At 51.9% G+C, this 27,048-nt stretch overlaps 1 protein-coding gene across 1 annotated transcript; it reads left to right on the forward strand.

Annotated features, from left to right (window-relative positions):
* The first annotated feature begins 1,262 nt into the window (after positions 1–1,262).
* Positions 1,263–25,537, forward strand: LOC141173544 (uncharacterized). The gene is made up of 7 exons (XM_073657884.1): positions 1,263–1,347; positions 4,602–4,811; positions 6,079–6,193; positions 6,279–6,469; positions 7,519–7,652; positions 13,616–13,757; positions 25,346–25,537. Exons 1-6 carry the CDS (start codon positions 1,266–1,268, stop codon positions 13,739–13,741), a joined length of 858 nt encoding a protein of 285 aa, XP_073513985.1. The 5' UTR covers positions 1,263–1,265; the 3' UTR covers positions 13,742–13,757; positions 25,346–25,537.
* Positions 25,538–27,048: the final 1,511 nt, after the last annotated feature.

Below are 27,048 nucleotides of genomic sequence, written 5' to 3' on the forward strand. Positions count from 1 at the left end.
GAAGTATTTAGTTTAAGTATTATACCTGCAAGATGGCTCCCAGCCCATAGCTGGGAGTCATCTCGTATAAAAGACTCCCTCTCCCCTAGGGAGTCGCCAAGCAATGAGTTGTAGATGTACTGCTAGTGAGTTGTGAGGTCCCGTGGTCCTGGTGTGGCTAGTCCTGAGTTCGTAGTCCCCTGGTCCCGGTGTTGTCAGTGTCCTGTACCCGAGTCCCCTGGTCCCGAAGCGGCCAGTGCCTGAACCCTCATCCCCTTGTCCTGGAGCAGCCAGTGCCTGAACCCTCGGCAGCTGGACCCGGAGCTGCCAGTGCCTGTATCCTTGTCCCCTGGTCTCAGAACTGCCATTCCAGAACATTGTCCCCTGGTCCTGGTGTGGCCAGTCTGCTCCCAAAGTCCCCTGGTCCCGGTGCAGTCCCTGTTCAGCAGCTACTGCTGGACACCACCCTAGAGTGGTACCTGGCAGCTACCTGCCGCTCATGCATGATCTTACCACTAGAGGCTCCAGTGAACACCAAGTTAGCTGCTTAGTTACGCTCCTCCAGGGTAGGCCCAGTCCGTGGCACAATGGGTCCAAAAATCCACTTGCGCCTCCATTGGGCGTAAGACACACATCTTCTTTGTCATGTTTTAGAGATCTACATCTTCAGTGTCAGGAGGTAGAGAGGTACGTGTTCTATATGATGTGGTAGAGACCTACGTCTTCAGTGTCATGTGGTAGAGAGGTACGTGTTCTATATGATGTGGTAGAGACCTACGTCTTCAGTGTCATGTGGTAGAGAGGTACGTGTTCTATATGATGTGGTAGAGACCTACGTCTTCAGTGTCATGTGGTAGATACCTACGTCTTCAGTGTCATGTGGTAGAGAGGTACGTGTTCTATATGATGTGGTAGAGACCTACGTCTTCAGTGTCATGTGGTAGAGAGGTACGTGTTCTATATGATGTGGTAGAGACCTACGTCTTCAGTGTCATGTGGTAGAGAGGTACGTGTTCTATATGATGTGGTAGAGACCTACGTCTTCAGTGTCATGTGGTAGATACCTACGTCTTCAGTGTCATGTGGTAGAGAGGTACGTGTTCTATATGATGTGGTAGAGACCTACGTCTTCAGTGTCATGTGGTAGAGACCTACGTCTTCTGTGTTAGGCCGTAGAGACGTATGTGATCTATATGATGCTGTAGATGTGTGTGATATTCTGTGTGGTTTTAACATATGGGAACGTACTTTCTATTGAAATTTGGTTGTTCTCCTTTGCGTTGCAGATGTCTCTTCTTCTTTCTCTTGCCATCTTGGCCTTAAGAATTCACTATCTTCAGCCTCTTCCGGTCTCCTGGCCGCAGCACTGTGAGTATCTAGTATTTGGGGGTTCCCGTTATTGGGGTGATTTAGTCCAATTCCTGGGTCATGGCGGTTCATAAATCTTTGGCAGCTGGGGGTATCTCTAACTTGGTTCAGAACAAGAATCAATCATCCTCACCTGGGTAATGTTTCAAGGGACCACCCTCTTTTTCACGCACCAAAGGCTGCCGTTATCTTTATTTTTGCATTCTGGGAATTTATCAGATTGTGTGGGGAAGTGCATTACAGAGAGCTGGCACAGCACGAGAGACGTCTTGAAGATGGAAGTAGGAGGTTAAGATTATAAAGAATCTCCAGTAGTGTTGAGCGAGTATGTTGTGTTAACCCTTTCACCGAGTATGCTCGGGCGAGCTCCGAGTATTTACAGCTGCTCGGTGATATGGTTGAATCGCTCTTGTGTGCATGATTTGAAACTGTTTAACAGCTTTATTACATGTGAGGAATGCAAAAGAAACAATCATTCCTCACATGTATTAAAACTGTCAAACAGTCGCAAATCATGCACACGGGAGCGATTCAACCATATCACCGAGCAGCTGTAAATACTCGGAGCTCGCCCGAGCATACTCAGTGAAAGGGTTAACACAACATACTCAATCATATCTAATGTCCAGTTTAAGGGATTAGTGGAATGCAGAACATAGGTAGGTTGGTAGACAGAGCTGAGGAGGAGATGTAGGGCGGTGTAGCACTGTGGAGAGGACGGGTAGGTGGTAGACAGAGCTGAGGAGGAGATGTAGGGCGGTGCAGCACTGTGGAGAGGATGGATAGGTGGTAGACAGAGATGAGGAGGAGATGTAGGGCGGTGCAGCACTGTGGAGAGGATAGGTAGGTGGTAGACAGAGATGAGGAGGAGATGTAGGGCGGTGCAGCACTGTAGAGAGGATGGGTAGGTGGTAGACAGAGATGAGGAGGAGATGTAGGGCGGTGCAGCACTGTGGAGAGGATAGGTAGGTGGTAGACAGAGATGAGGAGGAGATGTAGAGTGGTGCAGCACTGTGGAGAGGATAGGTAGGTGGTAGACAGAGATGAGGAGGAGATGTAGGGCGGTGCAGCACTGTGGAGAGGATGGGTAGGTGGTAGACAGAGATGAGGAGGAGATGTAGGGCGGTGCAGCACTGTAGAGAGGATGGGTAGGTGGTAGACAGAGCTGAGGAGGAGATGTAGGGCGGTGCAGCACTGTGGAGAGGATAGGTAGGTGGTAGACAGAGATGAGGAGGAGATGTAGGGTGGTGCAGCACTGTGGAGAGGATAGGTAGGTGGTAGACAGAGATGAGGAGGAGATGTAGGGCGGTGCAGCACTGTGGAGAGGATGGGTAGGTTGGTAGACAGAGCTGAGGAGGAGATGTAGGGCGGTGCAGCACTGTGGAGAGGATAGGTAGGTGGTAGACAGAGATGAGGAGAAGATGAAGGGTGGTGCAGCACTGTGGAGAGGATGGGTAGGTGGTAGACAGAGATGAGGAGGAGATGTAGGGCGGTGCAGCACTGTGGAGAGGATGGGTAGGTGGTAGACAGAGATGAGGAGAAGATGTAGGGCGGTGCTGCACTATGGAGAGGATGGGTAGGTGGTAGAGAGATGAGGAGGAAATGTAGGGCGGTGCAGCACTGTGGAGAGGATGGGTAGGTGGTAGACAGAGATGAGGAGAAGATGTAGGGCGGTGCAGCACTGTGGAGAGGACGGGTAGGTGGTAGACAGAGATGAGGAGGAGATGTAGGGTGGTGCCGCATGGTGGAGAGGATGAGTAGGGTTATAGACAGAAATGAGGAGGAGATGTAGGGGGGTGTAGCACAATGGAGAGGAAGGGTAGGGTGATAGAAAGAAAGAGATGAGGAGGAGATGTAGGGTGGTGCAGAACTGTGGAGAGGATGGGTAGGTGGTAGAAAGAGATGAGGAGGAGATGTAGGGCGGTGCAGCACTGTAGAGAGGATGGGTAGGTGGTAGACAGAGATGAGGAGGAGATGTAGGGTGGTGCAGCACTGTGGAGAGGATGGGTAGGTGGTAGACAGAGATGAGGAGGAGATGTAGGGCGGTGCAGCACTGTAGAGAGGATGGGTAGGTGGAAGACAGAGATGAGGAGGAGATGTAGGGTGGTGCAGCACTGTGGAGAGGATGGGTAGGTGGTAGACAGAGATGAGGAGGAGATGTAGGGTGGTGCAGCACTGTGGAGAGGATGGGTAGGTGGTAGACAGAGATGAGGAGGAGATGTAGGGTGGTGCAGCACTGTGGAGAGGATGGGTAGGTGATAGAGAGAGATGAGGAGGAGATGTAGGGTGGTGCAGCACTGTGGAGAGGATGGGTAGGTGGTAGACAGAGATGAGGAGAAGATGTAGGGCGGTGCAGCACTGTGGAGAGGATGGGTAGGTGGTAGACAGAGATGAGGAGGAGATGTAGGGTGGTGCCGCATGGTGGAGAGGATGAGTAGGGTTATAGACAGAGATGAGGAGGAGATGTAGGGCGGTGCAGCACTGTGGAGAGGATGGGTAGGTGGTAGACAGAGATGAGGAGAAGATGTAGGGTGGTGCAGCACTGTGGAGAGGATGGGTAGGTGGTAGACAGAGATGAGGAGAAGATGTAGGGTGGTGCAGCACTGTGGAGAGGATGGGTAGGTGGCAGCACTGTGGAGAGGATGGGTAGGTGGCAGACAGAGATGAGGAGGAGATGTAGGGTGGTGCAGCACTCTGGAGAGGATGGGTAGGGTGGTAGACAGAGATGAGGAGGAGATGTAGGGCCGTGCACCCACGTGGACACACAGTAGAGAACGCAGAGTGGACACACAGCACAAAACGCACTGTAGACTTGCAGCAGAGAACCCACAGTGGAAAAACATACAATAAAGACCCCACTGTGGACATACATACAGACTAGATCCCAGAGTGGACACGCAGCTGGTCGCAGCCACATCGCAGCGCCTGTGTTTATTCTTTTTAGGGTTTATCAAGCGCCTCTTCAGGAAGGTTCCTCTGCAGAGCTGCCTGAAAGAGACACTGTGTGCACAGACCCTAATAACTTCACATAAGGGGCTTAGACATTTCTGATGGTGGTCCTGATGCCGTCAGTCACATGACTATTACTGCGGTATTTCTGAGCATGACCTGGCGGTACATATGATACCACATCACATACATGAGTCCTGCAGCGGTCTAACATCGCTGTATACATGGCTTCCACTATGATGTATAATAGACGGTCCCACCATACTGGGGTCTCCTCACGTGCTCCGTACATCCCTTTCTTCTAGATTATACTGTAAAAGAAAGAGTGACGCATGTCCTCGAGTGTCCGCTAGAAGCCAAGAAAATTATCTGGAATTTTCCACCTCATAACTGTGTAAATGGCTCAACGCACCAGAAGACCCTGCACCTGCGCCCCCTGAGACACCGCTGCACCGGCCTCTATACCTGCACCAACAGCCATCAAAACTACTCCCAGTACATACTGATAGACAGAGGTAAGGACCACATCGCCCATCATCTTCAACTGGGTGGAGCTTAGCTGTCACATGACTGTGTGGGGGAGGGAAAACAGAGGTAGGTGCAGTCAGAACTATTACATGGAGATAAATACCACTACAACACTGCCTCCTGGGGGCACAAACGTGATACGGTGTGGGGCCAGGGCCCCTAAACACTATGAGGGAGAGAAGGAATCAGGGATGATGGGAAATCCCCACTAAATGTATCCCCCATGGATAATACACTTTTACCGGGTCATCCACACACTGGAACGGGCATTGTAAGGCCACACATGATCTCCTCCACAAGGTTTATTAGGGATCTCATCTTCATTCCTGTCCTGTTCCTCACATGATCTCCTCCATAAGGTTAGGGTAGGGGTCTCGTAAGTCATTCCTGTCCTGCTCATCACATGATCTCCTCCATAAGGTTAGGGTAGGGGTCTCGTAAGTCATTCCTGTCCTGCTCCTCTATACAGATCATGTAGTGTTCCTCACATGATCTCCTCCACAAGGTTTATTAGGGATCTCATCTTCATTCTTGTCCTGCTCATCACGTGATCTCCTCCATAAGGTTAGGGTAGGGTTCTCGTAAGTCATTCCTGTCCTGCTCATCACATGATCTCCTCCATAAGTTTAGGGAAGGGTTCTCGTAAGTCATTCCTGTCCTGCTCATCACATGATCTCCGCCATAAGGTTAGGGTAGGGGTCTCGTAAGTCATTCCTGTCCTGCTCATCACATGATCTCCTCCATAAGGTTAGGGTAGGGGTCTCGTAAGTCATTCCTGTCCTGCTCATCACATGATCTCCTCCATAAGGTTAGGGTAGGCTTCTCGTAAGTCATTCCTGTCCTGCTCCTATATACAGATCATGTAGTGTTCCTCACTTGATCTCCTCCACAATGTTATTGTAGGGATCTCATTAGTCCTTCCTTTCCCACTCCACTATAGGGATCTTATAGAGCTCCCCACAAGGTTATGGTAGGGATATCGTCAGTCATTCCTGTCCCGTTTCTCTATAGGGATCATGTAGAGCACCCCCACATGATTTGTTCCACATCATTCAGTTGGCCCACATGATTTGTTCCACATCATTCAGTTGGATTTTGTCAGTCCCTTTTGTCCCACTCCTCTATAGGGATTATGTAGAGCTCCCCGAATGATCTCCTTCACAAGGTTTAGTTGAATCTCATCAGTGCTTCCTGTCCCACTTGTTATGTTATGGTAGGGATCTCATAAGTCATTCCAAACTTCCATTCCCTCAGGACACAATCCCTTGTCCTTCTCTTGCTCTGTGGATTCACATACCAGTCCTATTCTCCAATGTTCACTGGCTGAAAAACTCGTCCACAAAAGTCTGGTGAGAGCAAAGTCCAACAAGTAAGTGGAATTACATGGACCCAATGTGTCTGGATCTCATAAACGATTTTCTGTCAGGTTAAATATTCACCGATTTGTCCTTCAGCTCCAAAATGGACCAAGGCTGGAAGGAAATGAAGATCTCACAGAATGGGAATCAGCTTCTTGTGTTTGACGTTCCTCTTCCTGGTTTCTGTCCTTTTGAGGAGCAGGTTCATCCCATTAATGTGTCTGTCGAGCTCATGTCTGATGGTGAATATAGGACAGGATACATATCCATCTATATCCGAGATATTGGTGAGTAATAGAGATGAGTGGATCTTTTGAAATTCGAATTCTCCAGATTCACAGATTTTTTCCAAAAAGTTCTATTTGCTGCATAACTAAAAAACCTTTAAGTGCTTGGAATAGGTGTAGAGCACTGAATTCCCCTTGCAGTCCCCTTTTAAGCTCTGTAATGCAAACACAGCCTTTTAATGTCCAACTGACATCTGGCTAGGGGAAAACGGATGGTAAGTGGTGGTAACCAGCTGAGTATTTAACCACACAGTGCAGTTTCGGTTTGTTATGCTAATTATACTGTATAAACAGTCTAAAATTATCCCTTTTGGGGGCAGATGCATGAATTTCTGAGGTTTATAGTCAAGTGGCACAAATGGAAGAAATTGTGGCATTTTTAAACGGTTGTGTGCAAAATGATCCCTGTTTGGGGAGAATCAAGAGCTTAGCACTTTGATAATTGAAGTGATAATTTTTGGATGCCTTGTGATAAAGCTATATCTTTAGTTAAAGATACAAAACAGATGTGCTCTTTTGAAAGTAAATATGTGATTGTTTCTCAACTAGGAGTAAAAAATTATCCCTTTTTGTGATCCGCAACTGGTTTTCTAGTCACAAAATGGCTAGACAATTAAACATCTTTTTTTTCATACCATCCAAAAATCATCCCTTTTCATGTGAAGACAAAACAGGAGTACTGTTTTGAAAGTGAAGAAGCTACGGCTTATTGCCATCCAAGCCTTTTAAAAAAAAAAAAAAAAATTAGCCCTATTTTGGGAATGGTTTCTTGTTTGTGTATCTTCAAAAGAGTATGTTTCCCATAAAACGTTTCTTGCGTTATACTGTAATACTGCTGTTGTCGAGGCGGCTGTTGCTGCCGCTAAACTGACAAGCATCTCCTTGCCTGCCCTGACCTACCTGCTCCTGCCCCAGGCACTGCACAATCACAAACCTTCTGGCTTCCCACTGTGTTCTGTAAGAAAAAGGCATTCTCCACAGTCTCAGGTTGGATAAACGTTGATCCCTTCACTGTTAAAGTCAGATTTCTTTTTTTTCTGGCCTTCTAGTGGTGCCCAGGTCCCCGGAGAACTTGGCTGTCACCAATGAGAAGATCATTTGGTCAAACCCATCTTGGACCCGTCATCTGTCCTTCTTCCCTCTGCTGTTCGAGTTGTGGGTCAACTATCGAAACAACACCAGTGTGAGTAAAAGATTCATGTGTGAAGATGACCTTAAAGTGAGTAGAAGTCACCAAGACAAGGTTCTTCTATTGTCTATGGAATAAAGTGTGGAAATACACGAGGCTCCTCCAAAGGAGCTTATGTTTTCAGCTTGTAATAAGATGATGTCTTGGGAATTGTCCACGTTGGATTCAAAAACCTAAGCGTTCACCAGGTCCCACATTTCACCAAATCCTAAATTGTGACCAGATTTAACATCTCCATCAGGATTCACTTTGTCACCAAGTTTTAGACTGTAATCAGGTTTCACATTCCCTCCAGATTCTACATCTTCACTAAGTGCTGCATTTACAAGCTCTATAGATTTCACCTCTTCACCAGGATTTGCTTCAGGTTCCTCCTAATCACCAGATTCCATAGCTTCACTATCTTTATATCCCTCCACATAGTTAAGGGGTTTCTCCACTATCTGGACAACCCCTTTCTATAATACCATATACTGACCTCCTATACCAGCGCCAGGTCTTCCGAGGATTGCGTGACATGTTATACCATGTGAGCGCTGCAGCCAATCAGCTGACACTAATAAGCTGCTGCACTCACACTTTTCCGTGGTATCTGAGGTTCTTCTGAAGAAAGTGTGAGCTCAGCAGCTGAATAGCAGCCGTGGATGTGCTGGAGGACACGTGTGGTACAGGTACAGGAGGGGACTATATGGTGTTTTTATTTTAGAAGGGTGAATATAGTATTTAAAGGGAATCTGTCAGCGGGCTTTTGCTACGGAATCTGACAGCAGCATAGTGTAGTGGCGAAGAGCCTGATTCCAGGGATGTGTCACTTATTGGAATTGAAGCGCCCAGGGGATGGGGGACAAACTGCTCGGCGCCCGGACCTTGTTGTTGGTTTTGGGGGATGTCGTGGTGGCCGGCTCCCGGGCCTGTACCCTGGGGTCACTCTTAAAAGGAAAGGAAGGGGGGGGGAATTTGTATGGGAGAAGGGGAATGTTCGTGACACCACCCGTGGTTTCTGGTGAGGATCACCAGCGCTGCAACAGTCCTCTGAGAGCGGTGTTCAGGCAGCTTAGGTGGTGCGGCTCCCCACAGGTGGAGCAGGGCTTCAGGGCAGCGTAGGAGAAGGGATGCAGAATAGAGCGCTGGCGGGTGCAGAGCCGCGGAGGAAAGAACAGACAGAGGCAATAGTTGAAGTCATCCAAGTCTTTACTCACGGTAGTGTTTTCTCAGCTCAGAGCTTCTCTCTGCTGTCACACGACGAGCTGCGGCCGCCAGCGTGGGGTTCAGCACACTCCAGGTAGTTCAGGAGCGCTTGACAGGACCCCCCTGCTCTAGTGTGTTCCTCTCTTGTTTGAACTTCTCCCGCCTTGTATCCCCCACTGAGTCCCGTACGGGTACTGCGATGTCCTTTGTGGGTAACGTGTAGTTCCCGGACCGACTGGATGCCCTTTTTGGTGACTGGTGGTGAGAATGTGGCGCAAGGCCGGGTCCCTCATGATAAACTCAGATTAGGGCATACAGGTGGCGACTCCGCTCCGTCCGTATCCCCCTGGGATCCACATAAGCCTCCGGACTTTTCCGACAGAGACGTGAAGTGCAAAGTCAGATAATCGGGGACCGGTACACCCTCTTGCGGCAGGGTCTCTCTGGCAGGGCCAGAATAAGGTATGCAGGTGGCGACTCCACTCCGTCCGCACCCCCTGAGATCCTTTTGCCTGTGGAGCCTAGCTCCTCTGCTCCCTTCATGGGCTTTCTTGGTTGGACTCTGACCGGGGACAGAGCCGGTTTTAACTCTGCCCCAGTCCCCCTTCTCGAGGCCTGAGACCGGGAATCGTGGACCCTCCAGCCGGCAGCAGCTTTGTACTGACTTGCCGTCCCAAAGACCCACAACCAAAGACCCGGTTCTTAAAATGGCCTCCAGTTAAATATGATTCTATTAAGTGCTAAAGTAAAGTGCTTCCTCCACCCTCACTCACTACTTGGTTCCCCCCAACTCCTCCATTCAGGCCCGGGGCAGCACTATGGTGCTTTAGGCCCCCTTCAGAACTGGAGTGGTGTAGTGTTGAATGTGTGGTTGGGGTCCTGTGTGGTGCTCCATCCTTACTTTGGAGAGGAGATACCACACCTCGTTCTGAGGTGCAGTACCCCTGTGGCGACTGAACCCTCAGGGGTGCCACATTCCCCCCTGGTGAAACACAGCACATCCGCAGGCTGCAATAGAGCAAAGACATGGTATTTTTCAGACATTCAAAATTTTTTAAACAAAACAATAACAATCTTCCCTTTATGGGAGGCACTTTTCTTAAACGTTGCAGGTTACATGATAAATACTAAAACATTGTATATATATATAGAAACGTTAGATAAGATTATACAAGTGCAAGTTCAGCAGCATGAGGGACCTGTCCAAAGCAAACCCTCCACATAGGCCCTGGGGTGGCTGCAGGGCATGGTGATCCTGAGTAGGACCTCCGTTTGTGCCACACCAGACTGGTTTTTGTTCTGAGGTCTGATGTGCGTATAAAACCAATAGGGGGCACCTTAATAGGTGCAAACTATTTACAACAAAGTTTGTTGACTGCTCACTGTCCGCAGACACAATGTCTTAATAAAACATGAACAGTAACTGAAAAACAAGGAAGTTCAGCCTCCGGGGCCGCATTAGTGGTGGTATCCCCACCGGGGGTACGGCTCGTGTTTGCCCACAGATCCGGACCGGTCACCAGTGGCAATGTGCAGGGGGGCATCTTCCTTGAACACCCGGTGCACCTCTAAGGCGTACCACCCACGTACTCCGTGGTGGCGGGTGTAGGAGACCAAATCTGCCAGGTACAGATTGCGGTCGGGGTGCCCTTGCTCCAAGTGGGGCTCAACGTCCCACCGATTTACAAAGACGTCGTGCTTGAACTGGGGGCTGCGGATGAAGCCCCATCCCGCTTCCTGGTGGAACCGGACGATTAGTCCTTCCTCCCGGGGGCTAGGACGGGAGGCCTCCGCCTGTCCGGCTTGGGCCTTGGCGGCTTTTGACTGCACCTCCAACTGTTCACAGCGGACCCTCCGGGTACGTCATTCCCTCTCTAGCTGGAGGAGCTCGCGTTGACAATACTCTTCCCGCTGTCAAGCCTCAGTTTGGGTCTCCTGGGGAAACCCCATTAGATCCCCCCCCTGGTTGTCCCATCTAAACTCCTCCGCTTTTGGGCAAGCAACCGGGGGTGCTGGTAACGGCGTTAACAGGGGCCGCTGCTGGTCCTTGACCCTTGCGGACCAGTCGGGGTTCGGGTGTGTGTACACCCAGGCGAGGGCAGGTGCTGGCGGTTCCGGGAGCGGGAGGGGCAGCAGGCCTCCGGAGGCTGCGGCGGCTTGAGACTCAGGGTCCGGGGCCAGTAGCTGCTCCCAAACGGTGGCTCCCAGGGATGGAGGCGACGGTAGGAGGTCCAAGAAGAGGTCAGCAAACTCAGCTCCCGGGGCAGGGGTTTCACTCTTACCCGCTCCTGGGCTGCATGCGGCCTCCTGGTCTTCCTCCTTCTCCGCCTGGGCTGGGGCATCGCTGGTGTGGCGCGACGTGTCTTGGCGTCGGGCCGCAAACTTCCCCGGCAGGTCCTCTCTCCACTCCGCGACCGCTTTCCGCTGGGCCTCCTCGCCGCGGAGGAACTCGGCCTCCTCCGCTGTTAAGTGAATACTGTATCCCTCCAGGGTGAGAGAGGTGGCTGCTCGTGGGCCAATGACGGAGGGCACATCCTGTTCTCCTTCCATCGCGGCTGCCAGGGGTGGTCTGTCTAGACTTGCCCAGGCCACACCTTGTCTCAATCTCTTTCTCCTCCTCTTTCTGGGGCGGTTCAATGGCTGCTCGCAGACAGGCACTCCTTGGGACGTCCCATCCGACTTGACGGACACAACTATGCGGAATGTCTCTAAGGCAATGGGCGGTCTGAGCTTTTGGCGCCATTCAGGAACCTGGCCCACAATGGGAGGGCTTAAGTTGTTGTTGTCTTCCCTGCACATAATGGCGCCCGTTCTTCTTGGGCGGGCGCCACATTGAATGTGGAAATACAGTCTTTAGGAAAGGCGCACAGTACCCGATGGCAATGGGTATAGATTTCTGCCATTGTCACAGGCACAAAATCCTGTTTGTGACGCCAGGAAGAGATGACGCGCCCAGGGGATGGGGGACAAACTACTCGGTGCCCGGGCCTTGTTGTTGGTTTTGGGGGATGTCGTGGTGGCCGGCTCCCAGGCCCGTACGCTGGGGTCACTCTTAAAAGGAAAGGAAGAGGGGGGGGGATTTGTATGGGAGAAGGGGAATGTTCGTGACGCCACCCGTGGTTTCTGGTGAGGATCACCAGCGCTGCAACAGTCCTCTGAGAGTGGTGTTCAGGCAGCTTAGGTGGTGCGGCTCCCCACAGGTGGAGCAGGGCTTCAGGGCAGCATAGGAGAAGGGATGCAGAATAGAGCGCTTGCGGGTGCAGAGCCGCGGAGGAAAGAACAGACAGAGGCAGTAGTTGAAGTCATCCAAGTCTTTACTCACGGTAGTGTTTTCTCAGCTCAGAGCTTCTCTCTGCTGTCACATGGCGAGCTGCGGCCGCCAGCGTGGGGTTCAGCACACTCCAGGTAGTTCAGGAGCGCTTGACAGGACCCCCCCGCTCTAGTGTGTTCTCTCTTGTTTGAACTTCTCCCGCCTTGTGTCCCCCACTGAGTCCCGTACGGGTACTGCGATGTCCCTTGTGGATAACGTGTAGTTCCCGGACCGACTGGGTGCCCTTTTTGGTGACTAGTGGTGAGAACGTGGCGTAAGGCCGGGTCCCTCTGGATAAACTCAGATTAGGGCATACAGGTGGTGACTCCGCTCCGTCCGTATCCCCCTGGGATCCACATAAGCCTCCGGACTTTTCCGACAGAGACGTGAAGTGCAAAGTCAGATAATCGGGGACCGGTACCCCCTCTTGCGGCAGGGTCTCTCTGGCAGGGCCAGAATAAGGTATGCAGGTGGCGACTCCGCTCCGTCCGCACTCCCTGAGATCCTTTTGCCTGTGGAGCCTAGCTCCTCTGCTCCCCTCCTGGGCCTTCTTGGTTGGACTCTGACCGGGTACAGAGCCGGTTTTAACTCTGCCCCAATCCCCCGTCTCGAGGCCTGAGACCGGGAACCGTGGACCCTCCAGCCGGCAGAAGCTTTGTACTGACTTGCCGTCCCAAAGACCCACGACCAAAGACCCTGTTCTTAAAATGGCCTCCAGTTAAATATGATTCTATTAAGTGCTAAAGTAAAGTGCTTCCTCCACCCTCACTCACTACGTGGTTCCCTCTAACTTTGGTTCCCCCCAACTCCTCCATTCAGGCCCGGGGCAGCACTATGGTGCTTTAGGGGCCCTTCAGAACTGGAGTGGTGTAGCGTTGAGTGTGTGGTTGGGGTCCTGTGAGGTACTCCATCCTTACCTTGGAGAGGAGATACCACACCTCGTTCTGAGGTGCAGTACCCCTGTGGCGACTGAACCCTCAGGGGCGCCACAGAATGCTTGGTGCAGCTTTTATAGATCCCTGTTTACTATGCTGCAGATGTAGCAGTGCTCAGAATGCTGATCTGTGAACCACCCCGCCCACACCCCTGATTGGCAGCTTCTTGTGTACATTGTCAACAAGCTGCCAATCAGTAGTGGGGGGGGGTTACCCTGATTAGCCTGACTGGCCTGCACTGAGACCTAGTCCTGCAGTGATAATCTCCAGCTGATAAAACACTTGATTTTTTTTTAAACTACAGCACATAACCTGATCAGTAACAAATCCCAGAAATCAGGCCCTCTGCCCCTCTATCATGATGCTCTCAGATTAAATTGCACAAACTTGCTGATATATTGCCTTTAAGAAGGAGTTGTCCAGGTAGTGGACAATCGCTTTAATCCTCAACTCCAGAATTGGGTAGAGAAGTGGAGGCGTGAGCTTCCTCATACATAATATGCAAATATATTTGTATTTTTCAGGTGACAGAGACCACAGAGGAGCAGAGCTACAATGTGAAGGATGTGCGGAGTTTCACTGTACGCTGCAGAGATCTGTACAACCCCTTAGTGTGGAGCTCCTGGGCTCCAACACTGAGGATCCTGTGAGAACATCATACACAAGGTATTCTACAAGATATTCTCCCGAAGACAGAAGAATCCAGAGCAGCGTTCCTCACCTCCAGTCCTCACCGGCCACCAACACATCATGTCTTCAGGATGTGCTTCTTATTGTGCAGGCCATAATTCCATCATCTGTCCAATACTAAGGACATCCTGAAAACAAGATGTGTTGGTGGCCGGTGAGGACTGGAGATTAGGAACCCTGGTCTAGACCTCTCCGTATTCTCCTTACCTTAACATTACCAAAATGTTACCATCATAACACCGTGGTGTGACCATCGGGGCTCCTGCTAGTAGTGGGTATGTTAGACCAGTGGGGCCCCTGCTAGCAGTGGGTATGTTAGACCAGTGGGACCCCTGCTAGCAGTGGGTATATAAGACCAGCGGGGCCCCTGCTAGCAGTGGGTATGTTAGACCAGTGGGGCCCCTGCTAGCAGTGGGTATGTTAGACCAGTGGGACCCCTGGTAGCAGTGGGTATGTTAGACCAATGAGGCCCCTGCTAGTAGTGGGTATGTTAGACCAGTGGGGCCCCTGTTAGCAGTGGGTATGTTAGACCAATGAGGCCCCTGCTAGCAGTGGGTATGTTAGACCAGTGGGGCCCCTGCTAGCAGTGGGTATATAAGACCAGCGGGGCCCCTGCTAGCAGTGGGTATATAAGACCAGCGGGGCCCCTGGTAGCAGTGGGTATGTTAGACCAATGAGGCCCCTGCTAGTAGTGGGTATGTTAGACCAGTGGGGCCCCTGCTAGCAGTGGGTATGTTAAACCAGTGGGGCCCCTGCTAGCAGTGGGTATGTTAGACCAGTGGGGCCCCTGCTAGCAGTGGGTATGTTAGACCAGTGGGGCCCCTGCTAGCAGTGGGTATGTTAGACCAGTGGGGCCCCTGCTAGCAGTGGGTATGTTAGACCAGTGGGGCCCCTGCTAGCAGTGGGTATGTTAGACCAGTGGGGCCCCTGCTAGCAGTGGGTATGTTAGACCAGTGGGGCCCCTGCTAGCAGTGGGTATGTTAGACCAGTGGGGCCCCTGCTAGCAGTGGGTATGTTAGACCAGTGGGGCCCCTGCTAGCAGTGGGTATGTTAGACCAGTGGGGCCCTTGCTAGCAGTGGGTATGTTAGTGTAGACCGTGTACCGAGGAGGTCTCTCAGAATACAGCGGGCCGAGGACAAAGGATACTAGCAGACAATTTGTTTGGGTAACACCTTTTTACTAAGAACAGGAACTGGGTTGCCCCGGCAATGCGAGACAGGAACACAAATAAACTTCACACACAACTAGCTCAAGACAGCCAGGACCCCTGCGCTGCACAACCGACAGGACCAGGATGTACTAACAGAAGAACTATAATTTGCCTACCCAGTGGTTCCGCCTAGTGCTTTAACCGCGTGTTACCCAGAGTATGATGTAATCAGATGGGTGCACAAGGCGGTCCGTGCAGTGGTGCAGCGCAACAGTTAACAAACTTAACAAGTTTCTACTTTACAATACTGTTATCCTAACTATCCACAATCTCACCACTGAGGGAAGTCTCTAGTTAACGTTCACCCAACCCTGCCTACAACCAATATCTTTAATTGAGAACCTGTGTTTGGCACCAAACTCTTCCTGCTATTTGCATGCATGCATCCACCGGTATCCCTGTGGTGGTGCCTGAGCTCAAGACTTACCGGCCATTAACTGTTCTCTGAAGAAGCTGTCTGATCAGGCACTTAGCTGGGAGACTAAGGAGAGGGTCCTGACCTCGTCACAGGAGCGCAAGTTTCAGTCTGTCAGACTAGCAAAGAGCCCTTCTCGTCACTCAGATACCTTGGGGGAAATCCAACTCTGCATCCAACCATAGTCGTCCCCCAAGGTGATTCTTCCTCTTTGGCAAGAGTCACAGGCAAGGCTTCACCTTCACTCAAAGTCCTGTTACACTCCCAGCACGCCGCACACACCGGCTCACCACAATCTCCTTCCTCTCCTCACTACTGCTTGTTTTTTAGAGGCAACAGAGACCTCTTGTGGCCGGAGGCTCATACCACAGCAATGTCCACACATCTCCCTCTCACATTAGAACAGTGGGCCCCCTGCCTGTGCGGTGCAGGGGGATACCCGGAGCCGGATCGCTAGGGGTTGTAGTTCTCCGTGGCTGTGACCCGGTCCGTGCCCAGGGCGGTCAAACCAGTGGCAGTCTATTGGTATTGTAATTGTCCGACTACGCCACCCGTGGATTGCGGTCAGTGGGGACCGCCGCTGCGCTGCAGACCGCTGAGGCTGATGTTGTTTGCGCAGCCGAGTATGGGATAACTCCCCACGGGAGAAGTATTACCTCAGGGCAGCTAATGTGGATGATGGGAGTGATGGTGTGAGCGTCCCAGTAGTAATGGTGCTGGTGCGGCAAGGAATCACAGAGACGTGTGGTGCAGTTCAGGGTCTTTACTGATGGTATAAAACAGACCCTCCCGGGAGTACTGGTTAGCAGTAGGGGCCTGGTCAGTCTGTGAGCAAGTAGGATCTCCCCTGGCCAGGTGGAGTTGTAGGCCTCCCCGACTATCTGCACTCTTTCCTGGCTACCTTGCTCTATGCGGGTAGAAGTAGCCCACGTCCCTGAGTATACCGTGTGGTGCTCACCCGTATGGCCGGTGACTTGGGGCCTTCCGTTAGCATTCGCTTCACGATGGCGGTGCTGGTCCCTTGCTTGTGACCGTGCCTTCGGGTTTCTAAGGCCAGAGGACATGGAATCCCCTGCCGGTTGGATTCTGCTGCTGGACCTGGATGTCCCCACAGCCTCGGACTCCGTGTCCGGGTTAGTGTCTTCAGCCAAGGCGAGCCTTCTAGCTTCCAGCCTCTGGCACTCGCTCCTGCTCCTACAGAGCTCCTGTTGTCACTTTCCCTGTGCCTGGAACTCAACTCTTTTTCTCTCCAGGCTCTGACTAACTAATCCCGCCCCAGACCCAGTTTATAAGGGCAGATTCCTCCCCTCCCAGGTCTGGGTGGGCCGTGTTGCATGCTTAGGGCTCCTGACCAGAGAAACCTCCCACTTGCTCTCAGACATAATATCTCTATTACTGTGGTAACCAGACCCCTGGGGTGCCACATTCCCCCCTAGTAAATTTTAGTACTACGGGACTAAACACATTTTTTTTAAAGAAACATAAATGCAGGGTATAACAATAATACAATAACATATTTACAAGAAGCTTTAGTTCTTTAAAGGTCACGGCGTGTCCGTAACCGGGTGTCCATATCACCCAAGGTGAAGTTTTAAGCGAAGTAGGGGACCTGTCCAAAGCAAACCCCTTGCGTTGTCCTTGGGCGTGGCTGCAAGGCTGGAGCTAGCTACTTTGGGCCGCAAGTAGGCCACGCCAGACAGGTTTTCTCTTCCGCGGCCGTCTTCACAAGAGGCACCAAGGTGCAACTATCTACAAAACTGTTCCGGTTGTCCAGTGTCCATAACCTGTTAGTCCAAAGAAATCTGCAGGGTAACTGAGAAACATAATTAATAACAGGCAACAAACATAAACCATGAACAGTTAAACAGATAAATTCACAGTGCATTAGTTTAGATTCTCCAGCGAGCGGGCATCTGACCTCTAGTGACTCTAGTGGATCTACGGAGCTCACTAACTGGTCCTGCACTACAGGGTGTAGGGGATGTTATGGGTAAGCTGGGCAGCTGTCTGCGCACTCTTTGGCTCACTAGAGGCACGGCAGGCTCACTACTAGCAGAGGGTTGATTCTCCTGTGCTGCTGGTGTGGATTCTTCTGCCTCCTGGGCCGGCTGCTCTTCCAGCTCTACCTGGTCTTCTGTAGGCACTTGAGGGGCTGGCTGGAGAAAGGTGAGGATGGGCACCACGATAGCATTGTTTACTTGTGTCCAGGACCGGGGAAAGTCTCCGAGTACGGTGCTGATCATTTCCTCCTTTTCCTCTACGGGTTGAGGGTCTTCCTGATCTTCATCTGTGCTTTGCAACTTCTCGGGGCACTTTTTCAGGTGGTCTCTGGAGACAGTGGCTGTGGTCTCTCCTCCATCCTTGCTGATGACGTACACCTTTGGATTATTGTGGCTTGAGGGTAGTACGGTGTATGGGTCCTTTTCCCACTGGTCGTCCAACTTATGGAGCCACCTTTTTCTTTTCAAGACCTGCTCTCCAGGTACCAGGGGAACAGCGGGAGCATGTTGGTTATAAGTCCTCTCCTGCCTTTCTCTTGATTGACAGAGACTTCGCTCGACGCTCTCCTGTACTTTCCGGTACTGCTGCTGCCGTTCTGTATCCCAGTCTGTCTCTGGCGAGGTGTCCTCGGGTATCAGGACTCCCATATCCAGGTCAACTGGCAGCTTACCAGGTCTTGCTCGCATTAGGTAAGCCGGGGTACAGTTGGTGGAACCTACCGGGATGTGGTTATACAGGTCCACCAGATCGGGCAGTTTCTCAGGCCACAGACTGCGTTCTTCCAGGGGAAATGTTTTTAGCAGCTCTATCACCACCTGGTTCATCTTCTCGCAGAGTCCATTGGTTTGGGGGTGATAGAGCGTTGTTCTTATCTTCTTGCAGCCATACAGGTTGCAGAACTCCTGGAAGACCTCCGCTTCGAAGGCTGGTCCTTGGTCCGTCAGCACTTGGTCCGGGTACCCGTGTGGGCGGCAGAAGTGCAGCTGGAAGGGTCTGGCCGCTGTCTGAGCAGTCAGGTCTTTGACAGGGACCACCACCAGGAACCGGGAGTAGTGATCCACGATGGTTAGGGCGTAGACATACCCGCTTCTGCTTGGAGCCAGTTTAACATGGTCCAGAGCGACCAGTTCCAGCGGCTGCCTGGTGATGATGGGCTGCAGGGGAGTCCTCTGGCTGGCACGGTCCCTTCTTCTTAGATTGCATGGGCCACAGTCTCTACACCACCTCTCAATGGCTCCTCTCATGCCTATCCAGTAGGACCGTTCACGCAGCAGGAACTCCAGCTTCTTCCATCCGAAGTGCCCTGCTCCATTGTGGTAGGCCTCCAGCACCATAGCTGCGTCCCGTCTCGGTACCACAACCTGCCAGATCAGTTCATGTGTCCGGGAATTGACCATTCTGCGGCACAACTTCTCCTTGTAGAGAAACAGTCTGCTCTTCTCCGTCCACAGTTGCTTGGTCTCTTCCGGAGCATCTGGGTCCAGGCGGGCGTCAGCCTGGGTCAGCATCTCCTTCACCAGACGGACTGCGGGGTCACTGTCTTGCGTCTCCGCCCAGTTGTAGTGGGGTAAGGGGTTGAACGTAGCGGATCGCTGGCCCCTCACACGGTGGGAATACTGGGTAATCCCATGACGGTGAAACGCAGGGAGTTCGATCTCTTCCAATTCTTCTGGATCCTCCCCTTCGTCCGGTAGGTTTGGCATCCTGGACAGGGCGTCCGCTTTGGTATTGGAGCGTCCTGCCCGGTATTTGATTGTGAACTTAAAATTGGACAAGCGGGCCATCCATCTCTGCTCCAGGGCACCCAGTCTTGCAGTGTCCAGATGTGTCAACGGGTTGTTGTCCGTGTACACGGTGAACCCCTACTAGACACCGGGTCACAGGTCACCACCATCCCGTACGTGCTCTTCAAGCAGTACTGGAATGACTCGGACATAACCCGCTACCCAGATGACGACCTGAGCATTATCGCCAGCAATGGTCAGCCCGTGCCAGAGATAGGATTTAAGGAAATGACCATCAAGGTCGGTAAAGTTGAACTGCCGGCACAAGGACTTATCATTGTGGACATTGACCGTCGCGAGAGTCACCCAAAAATTACCCTAGGTACTAACGTAATTGAAAACTGTCTTGCAGAGGTGATTCTTATTTTGCAACAGGTTGCCAAGAACGCCAGTTCCAGCCAGCAGCGTGTGCTCCAAAAAGAGATCCGGGCACTGATGAAGCGGCAACAAGTGGAACTATCTGGTGGTGAGATAGGTAGAGTGAGAATGTGTGACCCGTTCCCTATTGCCATGCCCCCAAAAAGTGAGATGATGATTTGGTGCCGGGCAGCTATTGGTCTAAGAGGTAGAGACTACCAAGCAATGGTAGAACCCGTCTACTCAGACAGTAGGCCCACCATTTTGACAGCACGGGGGGTGGTCGATGTACGCCATGGGAGGGTGCCCGTCCGCATCATCAATATCGGGGAGAGAGAAGTATACCTGCCCCGGTATGAAGAGGCAAGGTAATGCTTCAAACGTTCGGTTACTGCCCACACCACTGCCAGGAACTCTAGCTTGAACAAGCTGTAATTCTCAGGGTTTCTTTCCGTGGGTCGCAGCTTTCGGCTGGCGTAAGCAATTACCCGTTCTCTCCCCTGCTGGATCTGGGACAGTACGGCTCCTAGCCCGATGTTGCTTGCGTCCGTGTAGAGGATAAAGGGCTGGCTGTAATCAGGGTACGCCAGGATTTCATCCCCCGTGAGGGCCATCTTCAGCTGGCGGAAGGACTCCTCTTCCAGCTTTTCCCATTTGAAGGGTGGCTTCTGGTTTTTGGCCTTCCTGGACTGGCCTATCAGGAGGTCCTGCATAGGAGCTGCCTTCTTGGTTAAACTGGGAATGAATCTTCGGTAGTAGCCTACCAACCCGAGGAACTGCCGCACTTCCTTTATGCTGGATGGTCTTGGCCAGTCCTTAATCACGGTGATCTTGTCAGGGTCGGGGGCTACTCCGTCAGCACTCACCACGTGTCCCAGGTACTGTACCTTTGGCTTCAGTAGATGACACTTTGAGGGTTTTACCTTTAGGCCATAGTTTGCCAGGGCTTCAAACACTTCTGCCAGGTGTTCCAGATGGTCCTCATAGGTCTTGGAATAGACGATGACGTCGTCCAGGTATAATAGGACCATCTCGAAGTTCCGGTGTCCCAGACAGCATTCCATCAACCGTTGGAAGGTTCCTGGTGCGTTGCAGAGCCCGAACGGCATACAGTTAAATTCGCTGAGTCCCATCAGGGTGGTGAATGCGGTCTTCTCCCGGTCCGCCTCTGCTACAGGAACCTGCCAGTACCCGCTAGTGAGGTCCAAAGTAGAGAAGAAGTTAGCAGATTTTAATGCAGCTAAGGACTCTTCTATCCTTGGTAACGGGTACGCATCTTTGTGTGTGATACGGTTGACCTTCCTGTAGTCTACACACATTCTCATGGTGTTGTCTTTCTTTTTCACTAAGACTAGTGGAGCTGCCCAGTGCCTACAGCTGTCCCTAATTACCCCAGCCTCCTTCATGTCTTTTAGCATCCCCTTGGCGTGTTGATAGTGTGCAGGGGGTACGGGTCGATATCTCTCCTTTATGGGAGGATGGTCTCCCGTTGGGATGTGATGTTCTACCCCCTTTACTCGCCCGAAGTCTAGCGGGTGTTTACTAAACACTCTCTCGTACTCTTGAACCACCCGATAGACTCCCTGTTTTTGGTGTGAGGGAGTGGAGTCAGTACCCAAATGCAGTTGCTGACACCAGTCCTCCATTGGTTTCTTAGAGCCGTTACCTTCCTCTGGTTGAGATGGAGGCAAGGGTTCCACGGCCTGTACAGAGTTCTGGTTGATGGTGAACAATTTGGCTAGCGTGGCATACCGGGGCAGGTATACTTCTCTCTCCCCGATATTGATGATGCGGACGGGCACCCTCCCATGGCGTACATCGACCACCCCCCGTGCTGTCAAAATGGTGGGCCTACTGTCTGAGTAGACGGGTTCTACCATTGCTTGGTAGTCTCTACCTCTTAGACCAATAGCTGCCCGGCACCAAATCATCATCTCACTTTTTGGGGGCATGGCAATAGGGAACGGGTCACACATTCTCACTCTACCTATCTCACCACCAGATAGTTCCACTTGTTGCCGCTTCATCAGTGCCCGGATCTCTTTTTGGAGCACACGCTGCTGGCTGGAACTGGCGTTCTTGGCAACCTGTTGCAAAATAAGAATCACCTCTGCAAGACAGTTTTCAATTACGTTAGTACCTAGGGTAATTTTTGGGTGACTCTCGCGACGGTCAATGTCCACAATGATAAGTCCTTGTGCCGGCAGTTCAACTTTACCGACCTTGATGGTCATTTCCTTAAATCCTATCTCTGGCACGGGCTGACCATTGCTGGCGATAATGCTCAGGTCGTCATCTGGGTAGCGGGTTATGTCCGAGTCATTCCAGTACTGCTTGAAGAGCACGTACGGGATGGTGGTGACCTGTGACCCGGTGTCTAGTAGGGCACTCATAGGAATGCCATCCAGTACCACAGGCAAGACCGGACGTCCCCCTACGTATTTGTCACGCCAGTTTGATGGGCCTGATGATCTTATGCCTGGGGGTTGGCCCTCTACCCCAGGTTGTGCCCGTTTAAATGACAGTACCTTGCCATATGTCCGGGTTGATTGCAGCGGCGGCAGATGGGCGGTCCGTCCTCGTTGTATCTGTCGCTGGGTCTTCCTCTGGCCGGTGGGGTCCTCCTCAGTCGGCGCCACGGGACGTCCTCCGGTCCGGATGCCAGCTGGATCTTTTCTGGAGAAGAGACCTGTAAAGACTGCACAGTTCTGGTTAGCGCGGCAACGCTCTTAGTCAGCTCTTGGACCTGATGGTGCAGGTCTGTAGCCGGGTCATTGTTCAAAGCCTGCGCATCAGCTCCCACAGGCCCTGCAGCCAAGGGTGCCGTCTCCTGGTGATAAGTGATAGCAGGGCGCCTGTGGGTCACAGCGCCACCTGGTGCCGGTTCTCGGAGCACCCGGATGGCTCTGTCCTTGAACTGTGCAAAGTCCAGGTCAGGGTCCTGTAAGGCCATTGCCCGCAACTGGGTTCGATGGGCATTGCACAGTAGACCCTCAATAAATTGTTCAGTCAACAGCTTATCTTCATTTCCCACGCCGTCAGGGTCTGCCTGCTTAATGGCTCTCGGGGCCTCTTGTAGGTTTAGAGCATAGTCCCTTATACTTGCATGTGCCCGTTGTTTGCACCTGTAAAATCTGAGTTTTATTTCAGCTGAGGTGCGGGTGTCAAATGTGTCTTTTAGCCGGGCTAGTATTTCTCTGACAGTCCTCTTCTTCCTAGGTGACCAGGACTTTACCTCCCTTTGGGCTGCCTCAATTAATTGGGCCACCAGGATGCTTACTTTTTGCTCTTCCGTGAGGGGGTACACCTGGAAGAGGCTATCAAGTCTTTCCCTAAAGTCACTCAGGGTATGTGACTCTCCTGAGTACTGGGGTAGCCAGGTTGCCCCCGGGATATAGGGCATGGTGAATGGCATGACTGCTGCAGCGGTTGCGCTGGCGGTGGCTGTGGCAGTGGAGCTCCCCTCGGTGTCCGACATCCTCCTTCCCCCCTAGTGGACCGTGGCCTACCTTGCGATGCTCTTCTTCCGTAGGCCGCGGCTCCGTAGTCAATCGTCGGGGTCGAGGACCTGGCGTCGCGCTCCGATGACGTCAGCGTCGCTCTTCCTCCCTTCCAGGACCTTGCGCAGCGTCAGTGCGTGGGGCGGAGCTTTGGATCTCGCGCGCTTTCGGCGTCCACGCCCCTCTTCTTCCCGCGCGGCGTCCCGAAGATGGCGTCCGATGGCGGGAAGCAGCTGCGGATGGCGGGAAGACGGCGGGAAACGACCCAAGATGGCGTCTGATGGCGGGAATCGGCTCCGGATGGCGGGAAACGACTCCGGACGGCGGGAAACTTCACCACAGGTAAGTTCAAATGTCTTTTTCAGGCACGCAGTACCCGGTGGTTGCGGGCACGAAATCCTGCCGACTACGCCAAAGTTGACGCGCCCCCTGGGCCTGTGCGGTGCAGGGGGATACCCGGAGCCGGATCGCTGGGGGTTGTAGTTCTCCGTGGCGGTGACCCGGTCCGTGCCCAGGGCGGTCAAACCAGTGGCAGTCTATTGGTATTGTAATTGTCCGACTACGTCACCCGTGGATTGCGGTCAGTGGGGACCGCCGCTGCGCTGCCGACCGCTGAGGCTGATGTTGTTTGCGCAGCCGAGTATGGGATAACTCCCCACGGGAGAAGTATTGCCTCAGGGCAGCTAATGTGAGAGATGATGGGAGTGATGGTGTGAGCGTCCCAGTAGTAATGGTGCTGGTGCGGCAAGGAATCACAGAGACGTGTGGTGCAGTTCAGGGTCTTTACTGATGGTATAAAGCAGACCCTCCCGGGAGTACTGGTTAGCAGTAGGGGCCTGGTCAGTCTGTGAGCAAGCAGGATCTCCCCTGGCCAGGTGGAGTTGTAGGCCTCCCCGACTATCTGCACTCTTTCCTGGCTACCTTGCTCTATGCGGGTAGAAGTAGCCCACGTCCCTGAGTATACCGTGTGGTGCTCACCCGTATGGCCGGTGACTTGGGGCCTTCCGTTAGCCTTCGCTTCACGATGGCGGTGCTGGTCCCTTGCTTGTGACCGTGCCTTCGGGTTTCTAGGGCCAGAGGACATGGAATCCCCTGCCGGTTGGATTCTGCTGCTGGACCTGGATGTCCCCACAGCCTCGGACTCCGTGTCCGGGTTAGTGTCTTCAGCCAAGGCGAGCCTTCTAGCTTCCAGCCTCTGGCACTCGCTCCTGCTCCTACAGAGCTCCTGTTGTCACTTTCCCTGTGCCTGGAACTCAACTCTTTCTCTCTCCAGGCACTGACTAACTAATCCCGCCCCAGACCCAGTTTATAAGGGCAGATTCCTCCCCTCCCAGGTCTGGGCGGGCCATGTTGCATGCTTAGGGCTCCTGACCAGAGAAACCTCCCACTTGCTCTCAGACATAATATCTCTATTACTGTGGTAACCAGACCCCTGGGGTGCCACACTAGCAGTGGGTATGTTAGACCAGTGGGGCCCCTGCTAGCAGTGGGTATGTTAGACCAGTGGGGCCCCTGCTAGCAGTGGGTATGTTAGACCAGTGGGGCCCCTGCTAGCAGTGGGTATGTTAGATCAGTGGGGCCCCTGCTAGCAGTGGGTATGTTAGACCAGTGGGGCCCCTGCTAGCAGTGGGTATGTTAGACCAGTGGGGCCCCTGCTAGCAGTGGGTATGTTAGACCAGTGTTGCCCCTCCTAGCAGTGGGTATGTTAGACCAGTGGGGCCCCTGCTAGCAGTGAGTATGTAAGATTAGCAAGGCCCCTGCTAGCAGTGGGTATGTTAGACCAGTGGGGCCCCTGCTAGTAGTGGCATGATAGACCAGTTCAGGCCATATCACAATGCTCTTCTTCATGCCACCCAACATATTGTTTCTGCCCAGATTCATGTCTCTCGTCACACCTGAGGATCATGTTTCGGCACAGATTACAGCCGGATTTGACAGTCAGCCATGTTGAATAACTTTTTGATGCATTTGTCTCCTATTTATTCCCTTTGGACCCTTGAGGGGCCTTCCTCCATACAGAGGAACCATAAGTCTCATGTTCCCCGTTGTCCTCCTTCCTCCATACAGAGGAACCATAAGTCTCTTGTTTCCCATTGTCCTCCTTCCGCCATACAGAGGAACCATAAGTCTCATGTTCCCCGTTGTCCTCCTTCCTCCATACAGAGGAGCCATAAGTCTCATGTTCCCCGTTGTCCTCCTTCCTCCATACAGAGGAGCCATAAGTCTCATGTTTCCCGTTGTCCTCCTTCCTCCATACAGAGGAACCATAACTCTCATGTTCCCCTTTTTCTTTCAGGCACTTGCTGATCCAGAGGCCATGTTGGGAGGAGCGACTGTCATGGTTGTGTGGTCTTCATACTTTTTGGATTTCTCTAGTGCGGTCTATAATTTCTTGTATTGGGGCAGGTTTGGGGTATTTATTACATAGCTGATCACATGATGGAGCCGCAGTCACTAAGGTCTCTATAAACAATGTGTCCTGTGTCTAATAAACGTCCATGTGAAAAAACAGAACGTCTCCATCTCATCTGTAATATTGGGGGCTAATCTTAGAACTCAAACCAGGGGCCCTGTAATTTTGGACGTTGCTCATTCGGAGCCTGAAGTATCGGAGAAGGCTGTTCTCGGCATAGAACTCTCCTCAACATTGAAATTATAGCAACAAGAAAGACTTGGGCTACAAGTTGGAAATCCAATTACAGGAGTCCACTGACCTCACCCCATCACTTTTAAAGGCCATTATGGTGCAGAGCAAGACAGCAATGGAGCCTGTAATGGAGGTCTCTACTCTTCAGCAATGAGTCCTGACTGTCTTGCATTTAGTGATGGCAGGAGATTGGTCTGGAGGCCAGGTGGGCAATGCTATGAAGAGGCCTTCATGAAGTAACGTAGTACACCCAAGAATTTGACGTGGGATATCATTTATTGTAGCTGGACCCCTGTAATTTCCATTTCAGATGCACTAACAGCTAAGCATTACATTGATTTGTTTGTTGAACCAGTGGTACGGCCATTTCTCCAAAGTGTCTCAGGAGCGCCTTTTAGAAGAACAACACCATGCCACATGTTCCTCACACTACTGTACGCAGCAAGGGTGGTTGAAACTTGCTCCCATGGCTACATAGGTTCAGGACTTGTCTCCCATCGAGCATATTATTGGTTGTTGATTACACAGAAGCTGCTGGCAGAGGATCTGGATGAATTGCCCAAGTGCATTCAGAGGCAGAACCTTCCTCAGACGACCATAGCATAGTGATAGCAAGGGATCTCTGTGCGTGGCTCAAACTCTGGACTAAAGAAATCCAGGAGGTTTGGAAAATTTTGTTTCCACTTTTTTATCACTTGCAGATCAGTAACGTCTCATAGTTACATAGTTACATAGTTTATAAGGCCGAAAAAAGACAAGCGTCCATCCAGTTCAGCCTATTTCTTGTGCACTGCAGCTATTCCACAGCGTTGATCCAGGGGAAGGCAAAAAAAAAAAACCCATGCGGTATAGGCCAATTTACATCATTGAGGAAAAATTCACTTCCCGACTCCAATCTGGCAGTCAGATTAAATCCCAGGATTAATTAACTAAGCATAAGATGTAATTTTATTGTTCTCCAGAAAGGCGTCCAGGCCTCTGTTGAACTCATTAAGTGAGTTGGACATCACCACTTCCTCTCCCAGAGAGTTCCAGAGTCTCACGGCTCTGACCGTAAAGAATCCCCTTCTATGCTGGTGCAGGAACCTCCTTTCCTCCAGACGCATAGTGTGCCCCCTCGTCTTTGTCTCCATCCTTGGTATAAACAGGTCATGGGAGAGATCTCTGTACTGCCCCCTGATGTATTTATACATGTTTATGAGGTCTCCCCTAAGCCTTCTCTTTTCCAATGTAAATAGGCCTAATTTTGACAACCTCTCTGGGTATTCTAGTCCCTCCATTCCCTTTATTACCTTAGTCGCCCTCCTTTGTACCCTCTCTAGCTCCAATATGTCTTTCCTGAGCACCGGAGC

The sequence above is a fragment of the Phyllobates terribilis genome, unplaced genomic scaffold (genome assembly GCF_046119375.1).
Source record: "Phyllobates terribilis strain yellow unplaced genomic scaffold, ASM4611937v1 Scaffold_1__5_contigs__length_1240528914, whole genome shotgun sequence".
In the NCBI taxonomy this organism is placed as follows: domain Eukaryota; kingdom Metazoa; phylum Chordata; class Amphibia; order Anura; family Dendrobatidae; genus Phyllobates; species Phyllobates terribilis.

Excerpts from the sequence above, each read along its gene's own strand:
- LOC141173544 (XM_073657884.1), top strand. The coding sequence starts at position 1,266 with ATGTCTCTTCTTCTTTCTCTTGCCATCTTGGCCTTAAGAATTCACTAT. Across the intron at positions 6,194-6,278 it reads GTGAGAGCAAAGTCCAACAA|CTCCAAAATGGACCAAGGCT; the intron begins GTAAGTGGAATT and ends TTTGTCCTTCAG. Across the intron at positions 7,653-13,615 it reads ACTATCGAAACAACACCAGT|GTGACAGAGACCACAGAGGA; the intron begins GTGAGTAAAAGA and ends TGTATTTTTCAG.